At 36.4% G+C, this 24,383-nt stretch overlaps 1 protein-coding gene across 2 annotated transcripts; it reads left to right on the forward strand.

The window, feature by feature from the left end:
- The first annotated feature begins 248 nt into the window (after positions 1–248).
- Positions 249–22,307, forward strand: lrit3b (leucine-rich repeat, immunoglobulin-like and transmembrane domains 3b). 2 transcript variants are annotated; one of them, XM_088627198.1, is made up of 5 exons: positions 249–457; positions 2,159–2,622; positions 10,596–10,901; positions 14,058–14,120; positions 19,463–22,307. In XM_088627198.1, exons 1-5 carry the CDS (start codon positions 342–344, stop codon positions 20,533–20,535), a joined length of 2,022 nt encoding a protein of 673 aa, XP_088483324.1. In that variant the 5' UTR covers positions 249–341; the 3' UTR covers positions 20,536–22,307. The 2 variants fall into 2 exon arrangements, with proteins under 2 accessions (XP_088483324.1, XP_088483332.1); XM_088627206.1 differs by lacking the exon at positions 14,058–14,120.
- Positions 22,308–24,383: the final 2,076 nt, after the last annotated feature.

Here is a 24,383-nt window from a genome sequence, read left to right on the forward strand (position 1 = left end):
GGGTATTTGTAATTTTAAAGAGGAGAGAGGCCTTCTGTTAAATACAGGAGAAGAACCATCCCTTTTAAGTTAAAACCTGCTTAAAAAGGATCCTGTTTCATTTAATCATTTGTATGTATCACGTGAGCATTCCTCCAGTGACACAAATGTGCTAGCTGCTTACTGTGTGGGACAGGGCTAATTCCTAAGGTTACATGACCTGCTCGTTTTGCTTAATCTCTACTAATCTTCTGTGCTAGTTCCTTCCTAGTGCTGGAATATTGCAGACAGTTTCCAGTTTCAAGAGGAATGTCCTTTTTTTAGAAATATATCCATACAGTAGCTATGTTGTTTTTTTAATCATGTATCAGCTAATTTGTATTCTTGTACTTGTTTGTTGTTTTAATGTGGTCCTTTCTTTTTGCCCGTCTCAGTGTACATGTATATACCACGGCAGAAGCGATGGAACTGGAACTAGGTATATTTTTTCATTTTATGTTTTTAAACTATATGTATAGTAGCTAAACTTCCTTTAGTTTAGTAGGTCGGATTTAAATAAACCCGCAATAATCTAGACTATAGAGTATTGAAATACACCTATCCTTTTTAGTACGACTAGTTTTCTGTTAGTTGATGGAAGCTTGTTTAGATGTTCTAAAAGGTTTATTATGACGGCAGATATAAAAGCATCAACAGTTTATATTTCAAGTCGAAATAGCAGCATTTGCCTAACAAAGCATTTTAAAACCTTTCTTTTTGAAAGAAAAACTTTTGAAGATTGGAAAGAGATATCAAAGATAAGAATGGATATTAATTTGTATATTTTAAATAATTAAGTTTGCCTCTTTAACCCACTGAATGTAGCCCTCAATCTTTTTGTAACTAATTTTGTACTTATCATGGAGTAGTACACATATTATACTGTCTTTGCTTTGATTAATACTGTAGATATAAGGATGCATTTCTGATTTTACTCTCATCTTTTATACTGATTGGAACATTCAGTAGAAAAAGGTATCTTCTAAACAATATTTATACATTAATAAAGCTCAGCTAGTATTTCTTTGTGTGTATGTGTATATATTATACAATGTTTTTATTTCAGATGAACCAGACTGCTTCAGATGTTTTGCAGTTAACAGACAGTAAGACTTAAATGAAGGACTACTGATATTGTTCAACAGAAACCCTTTATTAGTGGGAAAGATTTTTCCAAAAAATACACCTTATACACAACATATGTGTCTTCAATTATTTCAGCTCAATGAGCCTAAAGATTTTTTTTTATTTGGCTCATATTAGTATGTAACAATGCTGTCCATGATGCAAAATAGAGGAGTCTGGGTGTGAATGATAGCTTTGAGTGCTGGAAAACACTTAAGTATTTATATCAGGGAACATGAGTATTGAAGATGAGAATTGCACAAAAACATCTGAAAAACTCAACTAGGAGTGCCAATGTATCTAACAAGACCCTCATTAAATCTTTATTTCTTTCTCAAAATGTGTTTGAACATAAAATGTGTGGTTGAAAAATCTAAAATTATTTTTGAATGAATTGCTTCAACATGTACTAATTGCACTTATTGTAAATAACTTTCTCCCTCATAATTTATATTTTACTTCAAGAATCAAATGTTTTATAAGTTTTGGATTAACCTGCTTGGTTAAGAGGTAGCCTTCTGTCCATAAGACAAGGAGGCTCCACTCCTCCATGCAGAGAAAGGAGTTTACCAAGGGCTGCAAAGCTGGAGATGGGGTGGAGGCAGGAGGAATTTGAAAAAATGTAAGAAGAGTGTGCAAGAGTTATATATATATATATGTCGTAAATGATTGTACTGTAATTTAAAACAGCTGGGTGAGATTGGCTAGCCTGTCTCCAACCCTCCCTAACTTCTGTTAAGTAATTCCATCAAAGATTACAAGAAAATAAGAAACGAAACACTGCTTGAAAAGGTAACACTGTCTTTCAAAGCTTGATCTTCAAGTACAGACTGTTCTGCTTTTTTGTGCATTTAAAAAACTTTCTTGATTCTACAAAAACAAGAATTTCTCTATGATTTTGTCCCTTTGAAAGTTTAGAATAGCTTGAGTAAGGGGTAACATTATCTCTGGGACAAACCCTTCTGGTAATGTTACATTTTACAGAAATAAAACATTCTTCTGTTTCCCTTAACAGATCTGTGTTGTGTAATGACCCAGATATGTCCGACATCCCTGTCAATGTTCCAGTGGACACTGTTAAACTCCGCATTGAAAAAACAGTGATCCGTAGGATTCCTACTGAAGCATTCTACTACCTTGTGGACTTGAAATATTTGTGGGTGACTTACAATTCCATCTCAACTATTGATTCAAGTAGCTTTTACAACCTAAAACTCCTCCATGAACTCCGGCTGGATGGAAATCAGATTTCCACTTTTCCCTGGGAGTCCCTGCAAGAAATGCCGAATCTCCGAACTCTGGATTTGCACAACAACAGGCTGTCCACTATCCCAGCTGATGCAGCCCAGTACCTTTGGAACATAACTTATTTAGACATTTCCAGCAATAAACTGACCACATTGCCATCGGATTTAATAGACATCTGGCCTCCCTTTTCTGGTGCCAAAAGTGCCAGCACACCTCAACGAGTGATAATAGGTATGTGAGAAGCTAAGATTTTAAAAAAGACACTAATTCACTAGTTTTAACTTGTGGTTATGTTATGCCATACAGTATATCATGTGGTAAAATTAATATAATTTAGCTCATTTTTTCATTATAATAATAATAAAATATTAAGCATATGATAGACTGTATATAGAGTTATATATATTTTTTAAGCAGTCATTTTTGGCTAGAATTAGGGTTCCTATGTGGCATTGTTAGGGAAAAGATTAATTGAAATAATTATAATTTCTCTGTATATACTGTATGTGGTCCTTCTGGATCTCAAGTCAAAAACATCTTAGTTCTGATGAAAATATAAAAAAGATCTTCATTACAGTAATACTTTTTAAATAAATCACACGAATTGAATGTTTCCTTGCACTCCCTCCAAAAGCTAGATGGTACACAATATATGTACATACAGTATAGTTTTATATGTCATGTTTTGAAGTGTTTTGAAAATTATTAATGTAAGTCAGGGCTAAGTACAGCAAACACTATAAAAATTGTTAGCACTTTTAAGGAATAGCATGATCTATTTAAATATCTGATATTCTGTAGGTCTTACGATAGCTAGTTTGTGTTCACAAGAAAGAGCAGACAGAATCACTGCTTTTAAATTGCATTGTTCTAGATTAGTACAAGGTTAAGCTCAGCTCTTGGCTCTTCCATGCAGCAGAACACAGCACAAAAAAGAGAACAGGCTCCTTCCCAGACATCCACCCAAAACTGCTAACCAGTATGTCCCAGGTCACTCTTCACACTGTGTCAAAGTGTCTGTAAGGGGTCGCAGGTGTACTAACAGTAGTACAAAATCAGGAGCAGTAATTAGAAAGTCTTAAGACAGTTCACACACAGCTTGAACCCTCATCAAAGATGTCCAGTGGAGCTCAAAATCTGGTCCCATCTCCTTTCCTTTCTCAGGGGTTCATTAATAGTCATACAATATCAGTTTACTGATGTTGTCTAAAAGATGTTGCTTAAGCATGTTCTTCCCTCTGGGAAAAGGTTAGGATCTGGTCTGGAAGCAAACCAATCACACATTCCCTGCAAATCCAATTCATTAACACACTTTCTGGTTTTCCCAATTTCATTAATTATCAGACTTCGTTTGAGATAATTGTCTCATGGTACCATATAAAATAAAATAAAATATTATATATAAAATAAAAAATATATAAAAACAAGTCTTAGTACTATTAGCATCCATAATGAAAAGTTACAGAGTTTAAGGTGTTACCTTCCAGTAGAGTTTGCTATTGTTAAAGTCTCAGCAACCTATAGCTTTTGGCTTTTTTACAGAGAGGTTTTGGTAAGCCAGAAATTTACAGTAACCAAATACTGGTATTAAAATGGCATCTAAATCAAAGCACCCTCAACAACATGATGCTCTCTGTTTGTGCATTTGGTTTGAAATGTCTTAGTGTCACCTTCTGGCCTTCCTAAACTACTTCCAGCAACCGAGATATAAGTAGGACATGACCAAATCCTAAAAAGAGTGGATCAGAATTACATTATGTGTGTAAAATAATTTAAAAAAGCAAAACTAAATGGTTATACTTGTGGAATGAGCTGGTATTGGATCTATAGGAAAGGTCATAGAAAAATAAATTGTTTCCTACAGACCATGGTACCTTAAAGGGAGCTAGTGAAAATCTGCAAAATATTGTTCACGTGGAATAACAGCACACAACAGTTATACTAAGTCCATTTAAAATGTTAATGGAGGGTTTTAGTCATAGGGCCAACCTCCTGGCCCTAAAATGAGGAGGCTGGGTCCCCCATGCAGAGTGAGGAGTGACCCAGGGACAGCTTTTCTTTGGACTGTGGGAGGAAACTGGAGCACTCAGAGAAAAAACCATTTGAACACAGGGAGAACATACAAACTCCAGGAACTGAACTCAGTGCCCCAGTGCACTAGTGATCCTGTATCCTATCCTGTTTATGTACAGTATGAGGGATTGGATGCACCACTCAACAGGTCCTTCAACAGGTTTCAGTAACAACTGGTGACTTGATTAGAACTGGAAGTCAAAATGACTTTCCTGGGCTAGACATCAGAATAAGCTGGTTAGTCATTTCTGCTTCAGTGCGTGGATATATTTGCAGTCAGAAATAACTTTGGTAATGGTTACTTAATTGGACATCATTCCTGTCACACATTATACATAACTGAAGATCCTTTTTTCTGAATCTGAAGAGAAGATAATAATAAAGAACTGGATCACCCAGGTGAGCTGCGATCACAAATCTAAACAAAACAGTGATTTTGTGGGGGGCTGCGTCACTTCACATACAGTATACAAAGATTTTAGGTACGTAAATTAAAAAATCTCTTGGATCTGTCTAGTGTGCGCAAACAGAAAGTAATTGCAGAAAAAGCTAGCACATCAGTGCCAAATAATCATTAACAGTATTTTCCTCTATTTTAAAAACTCACACATATTCTGTCTCCTACAGTATATATCTTGTCGATATAGTGCAAGAGCCTACCAGTCACTGAAAGGACAGTAATTCAAGCTGCAGACCTTGACCTGTACCATGGTTATAAGTAATTTAATAACCAGTGATTCTCCTAGCCTGTATCATCAGTGATTCTGTCCTCTTCATTCAGTGCTTGTGTTACATGAAACTACTATCCCTCTGGGACAATTTATATATTCAGTGTTGCCCATAGTAAGTCTTTAACATATAATACAACAATAATTCAAATTCAAATCCTATAGCCTTCACAATATTTCTGTTTGAGGAACCTGCATCTCACTGCTATATGAAACCTACAGTATACAGTACATGCACCACAACTCAAGATACAGCTTCTCACAAGTAATCCACAAGTAATACAGCTTCCCAAGTAATCACTTGGGAAAAATATTGGTGAAGTGCTATTTTAACAGTGTTAGGAATGCCCCATTATTTATGGGTTAATATAATTTCTGAAATTCTGATTTACTGTATTTCTTTGATTGTGGAGGTTTTAACTGTGAGTTTGTATTTTATGTCTTGTTTATGGTCTTTTCGTCATGCAAGCACCTTGCTGTAAATGGGGAAGACCTGTAAATGCTTCTTTTGTGCCATAACAGTGCAAAATTGAGTTGTTGTTGCTGGGAGATGAGGTCGAGGTTCAAAGTGCTTCATTAACCATCAACACTTCCATTCACCATCCTCCTTATATACACTGTATATTGCATTTGTAACACTTGGTGACCACAGCTGTAGCTTGACTCTTTATTGAAGTAGTGTGTAGTGTGTGTCCACTACACACCATTAGCAAGAATAACAAGACTAACAACACTTATTTGTAAAGAACCCACAGACTGTAAGTGTCCTTTGTAATTTTGTCCATTTGAATTGTGCATTGTCAAGTTTATTGACCCAACTAACCACAAGATGGAGCTGTGCTGCTCCAATGCTGAGTACCTGCTTGTGCAAGAGATGGTGTTATGCTTTCATGCTGCAGTCCTACTGTATCTCCTTGGTTGCGTTTCTACAATCTGTGTCATGTTTGGTGTAAAAAGTATTGAGTCCTTACCTTTAAAAATATATCATCAACTGATAATTTAAATACCAATACTGTTAACCAGATATTTTTACAGGTTCTCTATCTCAAGGTCTTAGATCTGTCATAATACAATCATTGGTACTGACATAGAGATGTCCTGTATAGAGCACAACAAGATGGAGAAATCAGTAGTGATTTATATAAGCAAGGGATCAATCAGTCATCTACCCCTCTGTGGCAGATCATATAATTGCGTATTTAACTACACAGATTCCTCCAAATTGAGATTCCCTCTCTAATATGAAAACTCATTATCTTAGATTGGACGGCATTAATACTAGGCTTACTGTTCACATTTTGCTCTCAAAGAGGCCTCAATCCAATTATAGTGGAGCTTTATCAAAAGTAAGATCGAGATCGTAAAAGTAAAGCTTGCCACCTGTTTCCTGGCAAGGAACATCTGCTTCAGCAAATCAACAGATATAGACTTTTCTCTCCTACATGACTGGAATTAATATTTTAATTCAATCTTCATGTACAATGAGAAATGTCTCTATCCTTTAGTTGAAGACAGTACCTGTGATTTTAATTAACAATTTTAATTAACAGTTTAAAATAAAAAGCACATAAAAAAAACTCCAGAGGTAGTTGTGTGTTTTATCAAGAAAACGATCAATTTAAAGATTGTCTGAAGAGGAATCTGAAGGTATTCTCCACATAAATATACATATACATATACAAGTGGTAAAAAATGATTCAAATGATACAGTAAACTTACAACCAGTAACATTTTTGTTAGTGTACATATACAATCACCCATTAACAGTATTCACACCTATTTCATATATAGTAATGGATATATTTAGTAATGGAATACAACTCAGCAAATTAATTTAGTGTAAAATAGAACCGAAATTAGTCTAAAACCAAAAATGTATGACCATACTTTCTTCTCTAGTAAGGAACGAAAGCCTTACCTTATCTAGTGCCTTCTGGTTTTTGCTCTAACCTGACTTATCAATTAAAAAAAATATTAAAAAATAATCTAATTCTTTCTTAGAAGCATACAGTACAAAGCATCTCTACAGTTGATAACTCCAAAATTAACTTAATTAAAAGTACATTTCCCTCTTAACTACCTCAGGGTGTGGTTAGAAATATTACAATCGTGAAGTTATAGATGCAGTCATTCAAAATGCGTGGTAAAACCCCGTACTGCTCAAAATTATCTGAAGAATAGCACGGAATACCGCAGTATGTGATTGGCTGGCCAGAATGACCGACAGCTGGCACCTGTGGTGCATTGGTTGTTAGTGAAATGATTGCTTCATTTAATCTCTTCACTGTGCATACTTAAATCTGTTTAATATGCAGTTACAGTATGTATATATAGATCAATCCATTCAAAATGAGCAAGGTATAAAGCATTAACAATATTATTGTACGTACTGTATAGTAGTAATAGGCAATGGTCATGTAGTGAACTGCACCCAGACGGTTCAAAGCCCGATCAGAGAATTATTTTTTTTTTCTTACATAGCTGAATATATAAAAATAGTCCACTATTATAGCTTGTTGTTGGCTATGGTGTGAGTCTGTGTATCTGGATGAATTATTATAAGTGATGGTTTCGTGATTTAGGTTTTCTTCACTGATTTCTTTAAGTTAAAGGAGGGCAAAGGGTTTTATTTACACGTTGTGTATTGCTTCTTCTTATATTTGTAAAAACATTCCAATTTAAATGCAATACAGAATATATTATTAATAATATTGTAATAAACTCAGGTTCTTGGGCTTGTGCTCTCACTGCTCCTGTCCCGGTTCATCCTTCACCACATGGTGTGTTAACACAGGTCTCCTGCATCACTCAATAGAGGTTTTGCCAGCTGAACTACACAAGACCTTCAACAACCCAAGCAGCCAACATCCCTGTTATGCGCAGGGGAGTAGACGGCTGTACTGTCACCGCGCTGCAACTGGCTTGTACCATCTGTATGCCTGCCGTTCGTTACAATATTAATAATGAATAACCATGGACGAGCTGTAAACTGAAGAGTTAGAGAAGACACGTTGAGTTGAATTTAACCTTTACAGCGATCCTTTTGGCTATATTTTTTTCATAACCAGATGAGTAAAAAAAGATTGGATTAATAACTGGGGTAAGAAAAGATATTTCACACATACTTTGAAACCATACGGCTTTGGAACAGCAGGAGGCAAGACCCAGCTGTGGGGAGGGGCAGTATTTTGATTTTCCTGTGCGAAACCGTATTTGCTACAATACTATAATGAGTCCCTGAGGAATATTGTTCAAATTTTGGAATTATAAAAAATAAACCTTTGTTGAGTTTGCACAAGAGACAAAAGTTACCTTTCCAGAAGTTGTGTACTGCTTGCAAAGTAGCAGATTTTGTCAAACAGCTAATTTTCCTTGAAGAATTTAAAATCTGTCTGTACTGTAGCTTTATTTAATTGAGCAGAAAGTCACCTTGCTCTTAGAAGCAGCTCTGTTAAGCAGAGTTTGTGTTAACACACCACACCTTTTTGAATGAGTTTTAATCAACTTTGTCTAGGGGGGTTGGGCAGAATGATGGAGTGTGAAATAATTAAATGACCACTGGCACTTTTCCTTCCCCCTTGGTGTGAGGTGGTAATTCGGAAAACGGGCTTTTTATTTTACTGGGAGTGTGCACATTGAGTGAGCAGCAGGGCGCACAGTGAGACTAACACAGTGAGATTACTGAGATGGATAGTTTTAGTAAGTACTGTATGTTGACAAATATCTAAAATTGTATCCAACTGTGAATCTGCTACATGACCTTGCTACGTGAAATTTTTGGGAAAGAGGTTTAGTGGCAGCGTTACTCACAGTGTTGTGCCCATAGACTGTTAGTTTTAATATACTGTACAGCATAACAGTATAAAGTAAGTATGTTCTTTTTTAATGTTTGTAATTGCTATTCTTGCAAGTACATTTTGTATTCAGTTTGCTTCTGCATGTTAGCTGGTGGGCAAACGTTCGAGATGAAAATTCTTCCACAAGGAGTGTACCTTTAAAGCAGAGAAGACTGCACCAAACGTTTTCGGCTCTGTATTTCTCTGGAAAATCACCCGTTTTTCATGGTTTTCGTGTTTTTATCTCAACCTGTTTTTATGGGTTTTAAAATCATGCAATGTCTGTTTTAGTCAGACACGTTATTGTTTCTTATTTTTGATTTTCTTTAAAATTAAAAGAATCAGTTGTCCATCATGCCACACAATATTATGTTACATTTTTATATTTTTGAGAGACTTCAGAAGGCTTCAACTGATGCATAAAAAATATAGCATAATGCCTTCTCATGTTATGAAGTCACTTGCACCTGGGATCTGCTTAAATCAATCTAAGGTTTCTAAAAATGCAACCAGGTACTAGATATTGTTTAAACAAAAGCTGTGAATTTTTTCACAAATTGCGATCTTTAAACTTGTAGGTTGCAGGCCCTGTGTCATTTGTTCACAAAGTTATTGACATCTGAAACATCGTGTCTCATAAATAAGCATTTTAATAACACTGGTAAGCCGGCTCGAACAACCTGCAATGGCGGCCATATGCATTACGCTCTCCCCACCTTAATTTGCCATCCTCGGTGAAGGGCTATCCCACCCTGCTTCCTAAGGTCAGACCCCCCTTCTGGGGACTTGAACCCGGCCTCCGGCGTCACTCATAAGGGACCCAGCCAGCTGAGCTAAAGGGAAAGATCTCAGCCCAGTGGCTGCGGTCCCTGCTATTCACAGGGAGGGGCGGTGACTGGTAAAAGTAACTATACTTTTAAACTTTTACAACTGTATAATCTTCTTGCACTGTACAGCTCAGGTGGTTAAAGTTCAGCCTAAGAAAGTGGTTGAAGCATATGATTCAGTATCTTTCACTAAACCAGTGGTTCCCCACATCAACAGGGGCCACTGTTTCTGCTGGTCTAAATGTTTTTCTGCCCTCAGTCCTTGGTTTCAAAATCCTCTTGTTAACATGCATTATTTCCAATTCTGACTAAATAGCTCCTAATGAGTGATAAATCAATTAATGATGAACAGGTATAGTTGAGAATACTGTACCAGACAACTCCCAAGTCCCTCTGTTTAATTCCAACTGGTTATAATTCAATTACCATCCCTAATCAATGGCAGTCTGGATACTCACTAATTAGAACAGAGTTCATTCCTATTCCAAAGCTTATTCAACTTGTTGAGTGCTAACTTGAAAAGGCATCAAACAGAAATGAATTAGCCAGTGAATAAGACCTGGGGTGGAACACAAATGAGCAGACACAGTTGTAGAACTGAGAACTGAGAACTGAGAATCACTACTCTACACAACGACTCTACACAGTGACCCAATGACCTTGTACGGAGCACAAAGGAAAGAGTTGTACTCTGGGGCTCAAAATCTTTTGAAAATAACAATGTGTGATTTGTCCTCCAGGTTTGCAAGACAATCCATGGTTCTGTGACTGCAGAATCTCCAAAGTGATTGAGCTCTCCAAGACATTCGAAACATCTGTCGTGCTTCTTGACCCACTTCTCATCTGTAGTGGGCCTGAGAACCTGTCTGGAGTTCTGTTCCAGAGAGCTGAGCTGGAACAGTGCCTCAAGCCTTCTGTGATGACCTCAGCTACCAAGATTACCTCACCCCTAGGGAGTAATGTTCTTCTGCGCTGTGATGCCACAGGTTATCCCACGCCAGTTTTAATGTGGACCAGATCTGATGAATCACCAGTTAACAATACAGGTAATTTGAAGGATGGTGAATATTATAATACAGTTTTTTGTTATGTGTTCCTTAGGATTGGGGGTATCAACCCTTGCACAAATTTCACTACAGACACCCTGAGTCTACAATAATCAGAGAGGAATCTTATCTTTAATGTATTTAAAGATAAGGCAAGACCTCAAGACCTTGTCTCTCGATATGGTTTATAATGCTGTATCTCAAACAAAGTTGCAAGATTCTGAAAACTTGGAATATACAGTATAATGAGCTGCTGCAAGTGTTTGAGAAGCATTTCTGTTGTTCCTTTCATTTATTTTTCATCTTGATGTGTTTTTTTATACACAGTGAATTCCCTATTAGGAAGCCAGGTTGCATTTAAAATAGGCTGCTATCTGTCACTGGCTTTAAAACAAATAACCTTTATTTAAACCGCAGCAATATTATAAAAAAAATAACTTTGGAATGATTTCTTTCCTAAATATAAAACATCACACAACTTAAAACGTTCAAACTAAAATTTAAAGTTTTGTGTCATAAAATATATTAATATCAGATATCAGATAATTTGCTAGATTTACTGTACTTACAGAGGAGTAAATAAACATTACAACATTTACCAGAAATTTTTTGTTTGCTATGAGATGGAAATACAGTATCCAGCCTGGATATAATTTGCTCACAGAGCACAGCACATGCTTTAAAAATGAGCAGAGCAATTACTGAATTATTGAACAGTAGAAGCAATGTGGTGTTGCATAATGGTATGAAGTTCAAAACCCCAATGCTGCTTATATAGCACACATTGATACAAGTTTCTTTGTAAGGAAAACTTTAAATTAACCACTTTTTAACTTGCAGTAAATGCAGTAAAAAGCAATGTTTAAAAGCAACTTAAAATACAGAAATCGTAACAGATTTACAGTAGTGTATCATGCAATTCTATTCTAAAATATAAAGATTCACTCACTTAAATTATGGAGAGGAAAGTAAACAAGGAAAAATCCATCACAAGTAGGTTTAATAAAATTAGATTTCCACTATCTACAATTTACCTAACTTATTACTTTGGGATGCACAGAGATGTCAGGATTGACACTGAAGTTATCCAAGCTTGTATATTTGAAGAAACAGCAATTTTGATATGAATTGTTCACCAGCTATACACTTCAAAGAGAAACTAAAAGGAAAAAATAAATTTCTCAAACATGCATGAATACCTAACTATTATGAGACAATACCCTATCTTTGTCTGTGAGAAACACTTTAACTATATGAAAAGCAAAATAAACTGGGATGTAAGTTTCTTGTGTAGTACCTCTCCCTGTAATAAGTCTGCTACAAAAGCATTTTTGAAACGTTTTAGAAATGTAGGACATTTTCTTAATTCTTCAACAAGGTGACCTTTATTTCTTGGAGTGTGAGTCATTCAAGACTTGCTTCAATCTGCAGTCAATTCATATACTGGTCTGGGTCTGACCCAGATGAGCACCTGTGAGATGATTAGGATGAATGTGTACATTAACATCCACAAACACCATGTATTGTTGTTGATTTGGCAGCTGCTGAGTAGACACAAATGCCTGTGGTGAAGATACTGTAATAGTACACACATTGGGAACTCAACACTTACTTTCTACAGAGGTACAGTACCTGACTTAAAAAATAAATGCCTTCCAACATTCAACTTTGTGTGCTCATCACCTTTACAGATAATCAGATCAATTTAGTATTTCAGTCAAACTGCAATAAAGGAGGAAAAGAAGTGTGATTTGAAAAGTGAGCTTTATTATAGTTTCTCACCTGGCTGAGGAGAATGACAACTCATCTTTAAGAATGGGGCTTTCAGAAAAGGATTGGGGAGGTTGTGAGAAGGATACAAAAACAAACAGCAAGTAAGCCAGAATTGTAATATTTATGCTGTGCATACTGTAGGTACTGTAGGAGGAAGTGTGTTTTCATCTGCTCCCAAACCTTTCTTTAAAATTCCATTTGTCACTAGTAGAACATATAGCACAGAACTAGTGTAACTGCACTTTTTAACATTTATCTTAAACTGTGGGGTTGTGTTTTTAAAGTGATCCAGTCTAAAATGTGGAAATTTGCCAAGACGTCATGGAAATGTTCTAAACTATGTTTATATACAGTATTTCTTAATCTGGGTTTACAGTTAAATAACTTATCACTAATATCTCTGGCTGTCAGGGTGGTACCATAATTCTGTGAGCCAGTGTAACTTACACCAAACTGTAGTCACACATGAAATTTTTGTGAAACATCTGGGTGACAGGTGGTGCACAAAAGGATTAGGTTGGAAATTCTCAAGTTTCCTGACATACACTTCAGATTGAACATACAAGTGCATACAAAACCCTGAATCCTTTTTCAGAAAACATTTTTCCTTTCTTAATATCACACAGTATAGTGGCATTTCTATACTTTCTTTTTCTCATAAATTGAACAGCTCAGGGTAATATAATGGGTTTTAGTGAATGCATTGAATTTACTCGATAATTATATATTTTTTATCTTTGAACAGATATACTGTAGTTTTGTGGTCACTGATCTACATAAATTATTCTTAAATGTCAGAATGGATTAGAAGTTCTAGAATGTAATTATAAGAAAACATAGAAATGTCTCGATTTGATATTATTCATCCCCTTTGCTATGATATGTCATTGAGTCCAGGTGCATCTAGATTTCTTGAGAGATCAGTCTAAAACTTGATTGGAATCTTCCTGTGGTCAGTTCAAATGGCTGACTTGATTTCAGAAGAAATACACTTGTCTGTAAAAGGTCTCTCAGCTGAGAGTGTTGTAGTGACAGTGGTCATAATGACAATATTTGCAATTATTCCAGGAGTTGAAAACATTTTGAAGACACTGTATCATATGACAAGTTTTAAATGTCAAGTCTTTTATAAAATTGTAATATTTGAATGCATTACAAATGCATTAATAGTATTATTTTATGTTATTTATGTTATTATTTTATGTATTGCAAAGTTTTCCAATGTTTTATATTTTTTTCATAATACTTTATATATATAAATGAAGATATTTGACTTAAATTTAACTTTCTTAGGACTACTGTATTATTCTTGTATCTCCTATGTTTTTTTTTTCATTGAGTGCCCTGCTTAAATAATTGTGACAAAATGTGTTTAATCCTTAGCATGCTGCCGACAAGTAGATAGGTCCTCAAAGTCTGAGAAACTTCCAAGAACATTAAACAACTGTAAGTGAATCTTTTAAAGTTTATAATTAGCTCTTAGAAAGGGTAAGCAAGTGGGTAATATACTGTACTGACCAGATTTAACAATATGGGAAATACTTTTGAGGGTGCAGAAAATGTACTGCAGTATCAAGCAGGCTACTAATCTCCTATTATTTGTTTAAATTCATGTAGGAAATTGTTGTCACAGCAGATGCCATTGGTATTGGACAAGTCTTTGTTAGTATTCAGCTGAGATGTAGAGGCAGTTTTTTTTTAAAGCAGTATAGTTTCTGTGTAACATTGAATTAAAAAGGTTCAGAAGGAATGTTACGATCTCCAACTTTCTCTGGAGCAATCTTTAACTTTTGAGAAGCTGGTACAGACTCAAAAGTCCTAATTAAGGTTTAAAGTTGAGTCCATGACAGCTCAGCCAAAATGAAAGCCAGCAGATATGGGGGGAGTAAACATCAGAACTGGCAAAGCCAGCACTAACATTAATAGCAACAAATAAGTCTATTGTCAATAATACTACAATGGTTTACTTAATATTTTGTAAATTTAAGACTTTTAAATGTAAGAAGTTATAAAAATGTAATACTATCAATGAGCTATCTTAGCACAAGGTTTAGACTATATATAGTAGATCGGTATTGCAGTATCATGTAAAACCTGTAATTTGCATCACAAAATAGACACAGTGCCATACTGCCATCATTGTCTGCAAATCAGGCAACAAAACGTCCAGTGGTTTGAACCAGCCCCGTTACATTGTAAAAAAGCAGGCTTGTGAATACAGTACATCTCTTTTAATCCAATAAAAATATTGGTATTGATCATAAAACCATATTTAATGCACATCTTAACTTACAGTAGGTCTTAAATATAATTAGAATAGGATCACTTAAATCATTAAGATTGATATTTTTCTATTTTTCTATCAAGCACTGATATCACCCTCTCACTGCATTCTCTTTTCATTAGTTGTTTTTTATAATAATAATAAAAATTGCTAACACTTATATAGCGCTTTTCTGGACACTCCCCTCAAAGCGCTTTACAGGTAATGGGGACTCCCCTCCACCATCACCAATGTGCAGCCAAGCTTGCCAGTATGCTCACAACACATCAGCTATCAGTGGGGAGGAGAGCAGAGTGATGAAGCCAATTCATAGATGGGGATTATTAGGAGGCCATGATTGGTAAGGGCCAATGGGAAATTTGGCCAGGATGCTGGGGTTACACCGCTACTCTTTTCGAGAAATGCCCTGGGACTTTTAATGACCACAGAGAGTCAGGACCTCGGCTTTATGTCTCATCTGAAGGATGGGATGGGCAAAAATGATCGTAGTTGTTCCCATCAAATTTTGGTTCCGTATCTAAAATGTAAATATATTTTATTTTAGATTATGAACTGTCAGGCTTCATAATTTTGTAAACTCCAGAATTTAAAGAAACTTTCAATACACTTGTCCAATCTCAAACTGACAATATTTGAAAACCAGTCTATTTCTGTAGCAATAAAGCATATGCTTTAGACCGAGTGAAATTTGATACTGTATTAATTTAAATATAATGGTATGAAACTGACACAAGCAAGGAGACATTTTTTTAGATACTTTATCTAGAGTGCCTATTTTAATTAGTGGAATTGAATTGAATTCAACATATCGACATCGAGAAGGTTTTGTGTCACGCCCGACATCCCCCCCTAGAGGGTGCTCCCATTATTGTCCTTGTGATTGTTAAGCTCCCCAGGTGTACCCTCTTAGGTTTATTATTTAAAGACTAGCTCCTCCAGTCCTCGGGGCTCATCATTAGGGTAAAGATGTCGCGAGGCCCGCCTAGCACCAGGATAACCTATGTCCGTCTCCTGAGGGCATAGCCTTATCGCCGACACCTCCCGCTTCCTGAGCCCGGGGTCTGGAGGATCTTGCCACGTCCTTGGACCTCCATGTTTTGTCTGTTTGTGTTTTTCCCCTTCCCCTTCGGGGATTTTATCCTTGTCGCGTCTCAGGATGGATTACTTGCTGCTGGCCTCCCGAACTGTGCCCTGACCTGCCTTTGTACCTGCCATTCTTTGTCTCCGCCGTTCACTGTCTCACGGACTGTCACTATTATTTTGTGCACTATTAAACCCCTGTGTGTTTCCATTTACCACGCCTCCTGTTTCCTCCAGCTCTTACCGCATCGCATAGGGTCTAATACAAGACCTGACACGGATCTCAGTCCGTGTTCGTGACATTTTGCTGAAGAATACTACTTACCTGTACTTATTTGTAAATAGTTTGGCTTTCTGCTAATCAATTAGTGTGTCAACACGATGATCTGCACAGCCACATACTTGACAGTGAGACATCATTTAAAATACATAAATGTGCTGAGAAAGCCAAAAAAATATAAACATTGTTTGGAGACCTGCATACAGGTACTGTACTAGTGAGCAGAAAGGCCCATTGCGAGACTAGCTGTTTGAGACAACATGGCAACCACAGAGTACTTTCACAAAGTTCATTTTGTGCTTAATTGTGCTTAAGATACCGTCTTAATTTTATCGAGATTTCATACCTGGTCTCAGAAATTTGGAAAACAAGTTCCCCTTTAGACCTGTAGGCAGCAGATCTGTTGTCTTACTCATTTAATCAATTTAACAGAATCATTCAGATCTCAGAGTGAAAACAAGGAACAAATGCAGCAATCAAGGACTGTCATTGCCTTCCCCTTGTATAAAGATACTGGGAATGCTTTGCAAGTTGCTGCTCAGTCATATTCCTCACAGAAGAAAGTGGTCTTCGAATTCTTCAGCAAAACCATCTTTGAAAAATCAGCAAAAACTTTAGTGAGAAAGATTTGCGAATATAACTGTATTCAAACTATTGTTATTGCTGGACAAATCTTCCTTTTCATTAAACATTTTGATACCTTATTTAAGAGTTTCATTTTATGAAAAGGATTTTGTTGAGGATTAAGTAAGTTTAGTTCTGTAAAGTCATTTAGATAGGAGTTGGTTGCCTTGGTATATAGATGTGCAAACAACATTAAAGTTAAAAATAAGACTAAAAAATAGCTACACATGCTTAAATCTTACTGTAAAGTAAATCTGACCATCCAATTTTACTGTATAGTTGTTGAGTGTGGTAGCATCTTTTGTTTATCCTTTTGCAACAAGGAGATTGTATTTGCTTTTTTACGTACTGTTCTATTTCTATTAATTTCTAAGTATTTAAACTAGAATTCTTAGATCCACTCATTAAGCTTGCCAAAAACTATACCACAAGCAAATAGGGAATTCACAGAAAATTTAAATTGCTAAATGAAGAAACATACAGTAAATGGTTATCCTAGGTATCTTTATATAAATAACCCTTTGCAAACTGGTTATTTCTGACAACAATGTCTGTAAGTATGTCCAGGAACTTAATGTGTGAAGAATATGAAAGCAGTATCAAAACTAAAGTTCTCTCTATACCTGATGCAAACTGACAAAAACGTGATGTCTTATAATTGGAAATAACCAAAATCTTCATTAAATGTACATTCATTTGTACCTTTGTCATAACATGTAGGCTGTGTTATCTTGGTATAAAACATATGTGACCCACAAACATTTTTTGGGAATAACAAGTTAAATTTTACAGAGGTAAGCCAAGAATGCCTTTTGAAACCATCTTGCCTTTTGAACATTTTGGTTTTACAACTTAAGAGTTTTGCAGTTTCCTATCTGACAAGATTGTTTCATTAATTCCTAAATATCCTTGTACAATATGATAAGGTATTAAGTGCCTATTAAAAATAATAAATGCATTGTGTGTAGTTATACTGTTTATGACGTAGCTAAGCACTTTGCAACCAAAAACTGCCAGAATGAGGAAGCAAACCAAAAGTGTCAAAAATTACCAGATGTCACAGTGCATGATCCGATACAGTGCCTTTAGAACGTCTACACATCCTATCTATAGTAACACGTTTTGTGGCCTAATTGTTATGCTGGTCAATGGGGTGAGCTAGCATTGACATGACAACTGATTACATCACCATACAACCTACCTTCCAGTGCCAGCTGCCACAGAAACAAATTGACAGGAGACCCAGACCACCTGGAAATGATTCACGACCACTCCCATTTCAAGTGGTTGTGAAAACAAAACAAAACTGGGCTCTGTCATAGAGTTCTGTCTCTGAGCTCCTTGAGGATTATTTCGTGTCCCTAGCTTCATTGGACTACAGACTTCTGCTTTGCTCATGACTTGCTCCTGGATCTCTCCTGAGCTTGATATGCTTCCCTGCTTACTTGGCTTGAACTGAGTTTGTTTCCCTACAATTTCGACTTGAATTCTCCCCTGTGTCTTCCTGGTTTTGAACCTCACTTCACTGGACACAGACTCTTAAAAAAATCTAAAAAAATTCCTCCTTTGCTTTAGCTTGTGATCCACATTCTAACTCCCTTGCCCACTTGACCATGATCTCGGACTATGTTTTCCTCCGGGTTTCCTATCTCTCCATAGCAGGCTGTCTGTCTGCGCACATTACTGCGCTTCACTAAAACTGTGTGTTCACAGTGCAGCTGCCTGCGCAGTTCCCTGTCTCAGCTGGCTCTTGCCTAGCACGTGGTCCCACCCAACGCCTCAGGATCCAGTGCTAGGCACACCTCAGCCCCTGTAAACTCATGTTCAAATCAATTAATTTTTTATCTTTGTAGCAGGAGAAAGTTAATGAATTTGAAATACAAAAATAAAGATATCAGCAGATTGCTGTTTATTATACTAATTATTATATTAAATGATTAGACAGATGATTGATCCAAAAATCTCTGATTATCTTATAATTTGTTGAGATGGATATACAGTATACTCTTGCTACAAAACTATGAAAACATTGAGTGCTATATTCAAGACTGGAGCTGCTTTTTCTAAACTGTATTATAATCTCATAGTGGGACTCATATAATCTTTCAGGATGCTGATGTAAGTGATGTAAGTGTTGAAATTTTAAAGTTTAGTTTAAATGAGCTGACTGTTTAAACAAACAAGTAAAGGTTTATTCCATGCTGCAAATAGAAGAAAAGAAACCCAATATTTCGGCTGTGGAGCCTTCTTCGGGTGTATTCTTCTGTTTTCAGCATGGAATAAACCTTTATTTGTTCATTTGCAGCTTACGCATGCTGACGTAGCTACCTACTTGGACTGTTTAATATTTGGATTGTATAATATTACATTTTAACTGCTTAACATGGAGCACTGTAGACTTGTAGATGCTGAAAATGTTTTTACAGTATACTGTATGTTTAGGTGCAGAAAATCCAAAACTTAAAAGTAAGCTGGAATAGCAAATGATTATTTATACGCTTCTATTTTTGTCTTCCACAGTTGTCCAGGAGTCCCCAGGGGAAGGGATCCGGTGGTCCATTATAAGCTTAAATGGAATTTTATACAAAGATGCGGGTGAATACCGCTGCAAAGCTAAAAACCTAGCTGGGATGGCAGAGGCGTCCATCACTTTGACAGTGGTGGGAGTGGTCACAACAACGGTGTCTCCATTGAAATTCCCAAAGAAACCAAGCGATGAGCAAAGTCCCACCAACCAGACCCAGACAGAACCTGTTATGGTCACGACCATTGCTTTGACAACCCCGTTTTCTACAACCCCTGCTCCCACAATGCAGAGCACTACACCAAGAAAGAAGTTACAACCAAACAGTCAGCAGAAGCTAATCCAGGGAGGGGAAGTGACTGGGAAGGGCCAGCCGGCAAATAATAATAATAAAACGCCACAGCAGGTGGAGAAAAAACAAAGAACGGGAAGTAATCCAGTGAACACAACATCCAGTGCTCTCCGGAAACTTGCAGTCAAAAATGTACAAGTTGTAGATCAAAGCACAGAGAGCGCAGTACTGACTTGGAAGGCAGATGAGGCCCAAAGAGATCTTCCTGTCAAAGTGATTTATTCACCATTTGGAGAAAAGGAGAAACAATCAGTTAGTACTGAACTGGGGAAAAGTCAAATCATCCTGGATGGATTGAGACCTAATACAAAATACATGGCTTGCTTTATACCTAAGGGGAATCCACCGCAGAAGGACCAATGTGTCACATTTTCCACATTGGAGACTGTCAATGCGGATGGCCAGGATCAGTTGCTTATAATTGTGAGCAGCATCGCGTGTGCTGTGGCGTTACCTCTTATAATCCTGCTGCTCTACAAGGTTTTGAAGCTCTACTGTAAAAAAGGGCCTGCTCCTGGGGGTGAAGACCCTTCCAAGGAAATGTATGTGAAGTTTGAGACCTTGTCTCTAAAACAGAGAACCATGGGTCCAAGCACAGACCTGTGGACTCGCAGGCACACAGCAGAATCTGAAAGAATGCTCCTTTGCTCTAGGTCAAGCATTGACTCCCAAATGACTTTCAAAAGTGACAGTTCCAGATCAGAATACTTGTGCTAGGTTCTGTCACTGGTGCAAATGGATGAGAAACATATAAGGAAAAATGCCGAAAAAAGACTTCTAAGGTATGGCTGCAAACAATCTTAAAAATCTTGGTAACAATGTCTTTTATGACCATCATCTATGATCCATTTACTTTTGCTTATGTGCTTTTGGTATAAGATAAACAAAATTATTCTGTGTAGGTTATCTTGGGTTTCTTCATGACACAGCCTTAAATATTTATTTTAAAAAATCTCTTGTACATCAAAACAGAACAAGATGTTTAAGTTTGCTCAATGGATTTCTTTTAAAGGAACAGGCCAGGGTAATTTACATTAATATGTAAACAAATGTATGATAAAACATATTTAAAATAAGTGTTAAATTGAGTCTGAACGGAAAATATTTAAAATAACATTAAAGTAATTATGTTTTTTGTTATTTTTTAGCTGTTGTACTGTTTGTAAAATATTATGGTGTGACCAGGTGATGATAGGTAAAGTTTTCATTATTTCAAACTTCATTCAGACTTTATTCAAACTTAATTCAAACTTTATACATTTTTTAAACCGATTTTTGCCTGACAATTTTGTTTTGCCTGACATTATTCAACGTCAACATTTAGATGATAATAATGAACCTCAAAAACAGAGAAATCAGTGTGAATTTTATTAATCTAATAGTACTGACACAGTTATACAACAGTTTTGTGGGCAAAGTGTGAAGAAGATTCCTTTGGGAAAGAAAAACAGAGAAAAAGGAAGAAAAATGTTGCAGGATATAAATAAGGGAACATTTAAATAATGATTCATTGGTTATATTTTTGTGTAGAATATGTTGGATATCTAAAGTAGTTGTAAAAAAAACATTTAATATTTGTCAATACACCATTAGGTCTTTAGGGACAAAGTTTATTTGGCTTTTGTCCCTGCTAATATTCCAGTTATATAAAATCGGCCAATGAATTAATAGGAAAGAGATCATACTCTTACTTATTTAAATGGTGCTTAGAATAAAAGTGGGAATTGAAAAATGATAAAATGAAACTTTGTAGGTACCACTTTTATGTTAAGCGTCTCATCTGCATAAACTGTTAATTCTTATATTGTCTTCAAGCAATGTAAGAAGTTATTCAGCCACAAAAGCAAATGTGAAGCTTCTGGTAGTGAAACAGCTTCTCATTTAAATCCACAGTAAGTCAAAGTTGCACTTTGACAAGGAAACTGTGATAAAGCTCTAGTTTAACAGTCTAGCTTTTACCTTAGTAAAAGTCATTGATTTAGTCTGTATCTTATTATATGTCTGGATTTGGTTTTGATATTAGATATTGAACAAACACTTTTCTGTTATGTATCAATTTAAAGAGTAAAATCATATATTTTATTTTTGTATATTAGTACAGTTTTACATTATCAGTGTCTTGAGCCTGGGTCATTGCTTTTACTATATGTTCTGCAAGACTAATATTTTGAGCTTTTATCTTAAACATGTTGATTGCGTAAGTATTCACCCTCTATTCTCTGGCAAACCTACATTAGTTCACGGCAGGTGCACAGAAGCACTTTGATAAGACCCAGATCGGTTGAATTGCCAATAATAGTGATTCATATGATTTCAGAACAAACCTTCTGAAAGGTCCCTTGTTTTGTGATGATTAGTGTATTATGGAAGCAAGGAGTCAAGGTGGCTGCTTTTCTGGCTCATAGAGGAAGGTTTATTGCCTTTATTACTACAGTAGGCTGTGCTATTTGTGGAGGGAGCAAGAGCAACAGAATAGGGAAAGGAAGAAAGGCAATGGTGAAAAGAGAGTGAACAGAGGCCACTCAGACATTTTAGAGGGGTGTAAAAGGTCAGAAAGAACTGAGTCAGAGGGTAAAGGGAAAAGGGCAGAGTAATAGTCTGGGGGAAGCAGATTGTTGCCATATCTAGCAAATATTCAACCATGAAAGACCAAGGAGCTTTCAAAACAAGTCATTGATACGTTGTTTAATGTCGTTCAATGCTTGACATTCAGCAAGATTAGCCATATCTGCACTTATCAGTTTAATTGCCTTATTCAGAAGGTTTGCAACAATAGGTATTATTAAAATTACAGCCAGCAGCCATATCACCCTACAACTCACAACTGACAACCCAGTGAAACTAAGCAGGTGGGAGCCTGATCAGTAACTGGTTGGGGGAGACCTCCTGGGAAAAAATAAGGCTTTTGCTGGAAGAGGTGTTACTGGGGCCAGAAGGGGACACTCACCCTGTGGTCTGTCTGGGTCCTAATGCCCCAGTATAGTGGTGGGGACACTATACTGTAAAAAGGAGCTGTCCTTCAGATGAGACATAAAAAATACTCAGGTTCTGACTCTCTATGCGTTTCTCGAAAAGAGTAGGGGTGTACCCCCATTTCCCCAATTTCCCATTGGCCTTTACCTATCATGGCCTCCTAATAATCCCCATCTATAAACTGGTTTCATTACTCAGTTCTTCTCCCCACTGATAGCTGATATGTGGTGAGCATACTCTGCGCACTATGGCTGCAGATTGGCGTTGGTAGAAGGGAGTCCCCATTACTTGTAAAGTGATTTGAGAGGATTGTCCAGAAAATTAAGTGTAAGGAATTGTTATTATTAGTCTGCATTTATATACTTGTTCTTGGGCCAGGAGGCAATTGAGGATGGTAATAATGATCAAAATAAGTCCTAATAATTTACTCAGTTAACTTCTCTATCAAACTGGACTGTAGCATACAATAAATACAGGAGCAGAGATACAGACAGGAAAGAAGGGAGAAAAGAAGACAGATCAGTGAGAAAAATAAGGATATCATTACCACCAACCATCATTCTTTTAGGATTCATCTTAATCCAAAGATTGTGTCATGAGAAGAAAGCCTCCTAAAAACCAAACTGGATACCACATTCTGTTCACGTAGTCTAAACACAAAAAACAGACTGGACATAGATATTTATCATAGCCTAGAACCTAGACCAGGCTGTCCCTCCAAACGTAGCAGCCAGGCATGGAGGAAACGGGTTAGGAATGCTTCAAACAGGCCAGCTGTGACTGAAAAAAGTGGAATCTTCAAGCTTAAGATGTCTCCCAAATTTTGTATTGTGAGAATATGGAAATTAATTTCCTTGCACTTGTGTGCATCCATATTTTAGAGAAGGAGATTAAGTCCTAGTTAAGATTCACTTTATTCTCTCTTTTTAGCATTTTAAGCAGCTATTCAGTTAATTAGGGTGAAATTGAGGATTTTCCATGCCCACAGAAGGCAGAATTCAGAGATTCACTGATCATACAGAATATATCTGTCTACAATGAAACCATTTTTTGTGTTTTGTGTTGTTGTATTAATTATTGTTAATACATATTTGTTCATCTTGTCTATGTTTAGGCCTGCTTATTAATGCTATTATCATGCTATGTCGGAGAGTAAATGAATAAGCATGCCGTGTAATGCATGGTAATACCTGACTTTAGGAGTTAATTAATTTATCTTTATTATATGTATAACAAACTGGAGTCAGAACCTGATTTTTTATGTATTTAATAAACTCCTTATTGTGTAATTGTATATATTGCCTCTTTTTCAACACTCACCTAATGTTTACAACAACGCATTTAAGTGATATTGCAAACATTTGACTATTTTTGTGGCCAGACAAAACCAAATGACAACTTTTTGAAAAATACTGTATAAACGCACAAACCCAAAACAGCACATCATCCAGATAACATTATATCCACTGTCAAGCATGGTGGTGGCAGCGTTATGATACAGGTCATCTTCTCATCATCAGGGACTGGGGAATATGGATGAAGCTAAGTATTGCTATTTCTGAGAGGAAAATCTGCTTCAGTCAATCAAAGAC

The sequence above is a fragment of the Lepisosteus platostomus genome, chromosome 1 (assembly GCF_059453375.1).
Source record: "Lepisosteus platostomus isolate fLepPlt1 chromosome 1, fLepPlt1.hap1, whole genome shotgun sequence".
Taxonomy (NCBI): domain Eukaryota; kingdom Metazoa; phylum Chordata; class Actinopteri; order Semionotiformes; family Lepisosteidae; genus Lepisosteus; species Lepisosteus platostomus.

Excerpts from the sequence above, each read along its gene's own strand:
- lrit3b (XM_088627198.1), top strand. The coding sequence starts at position 342 with ATGTATCAGCTAATTTGTATTCTTGTACTTGTTTGTTGTTTTAATGTG. Across the intron at positions 2,623-10,595 it reads ACCTCAACGAGTGATAATAG|GTTTGCAAGACAATCCATGG; the intron begins GTATGTGAGAAG and ends TTTGTCCTCCAG. Across the intron at positions 14,121-19,462 it reads TCCAAGAACATTAAACAACT|TTGTCCAGGAGTCCCCAGGG; the intron begins GTAAGTGAATCT and ends TGTCTTCCACAG.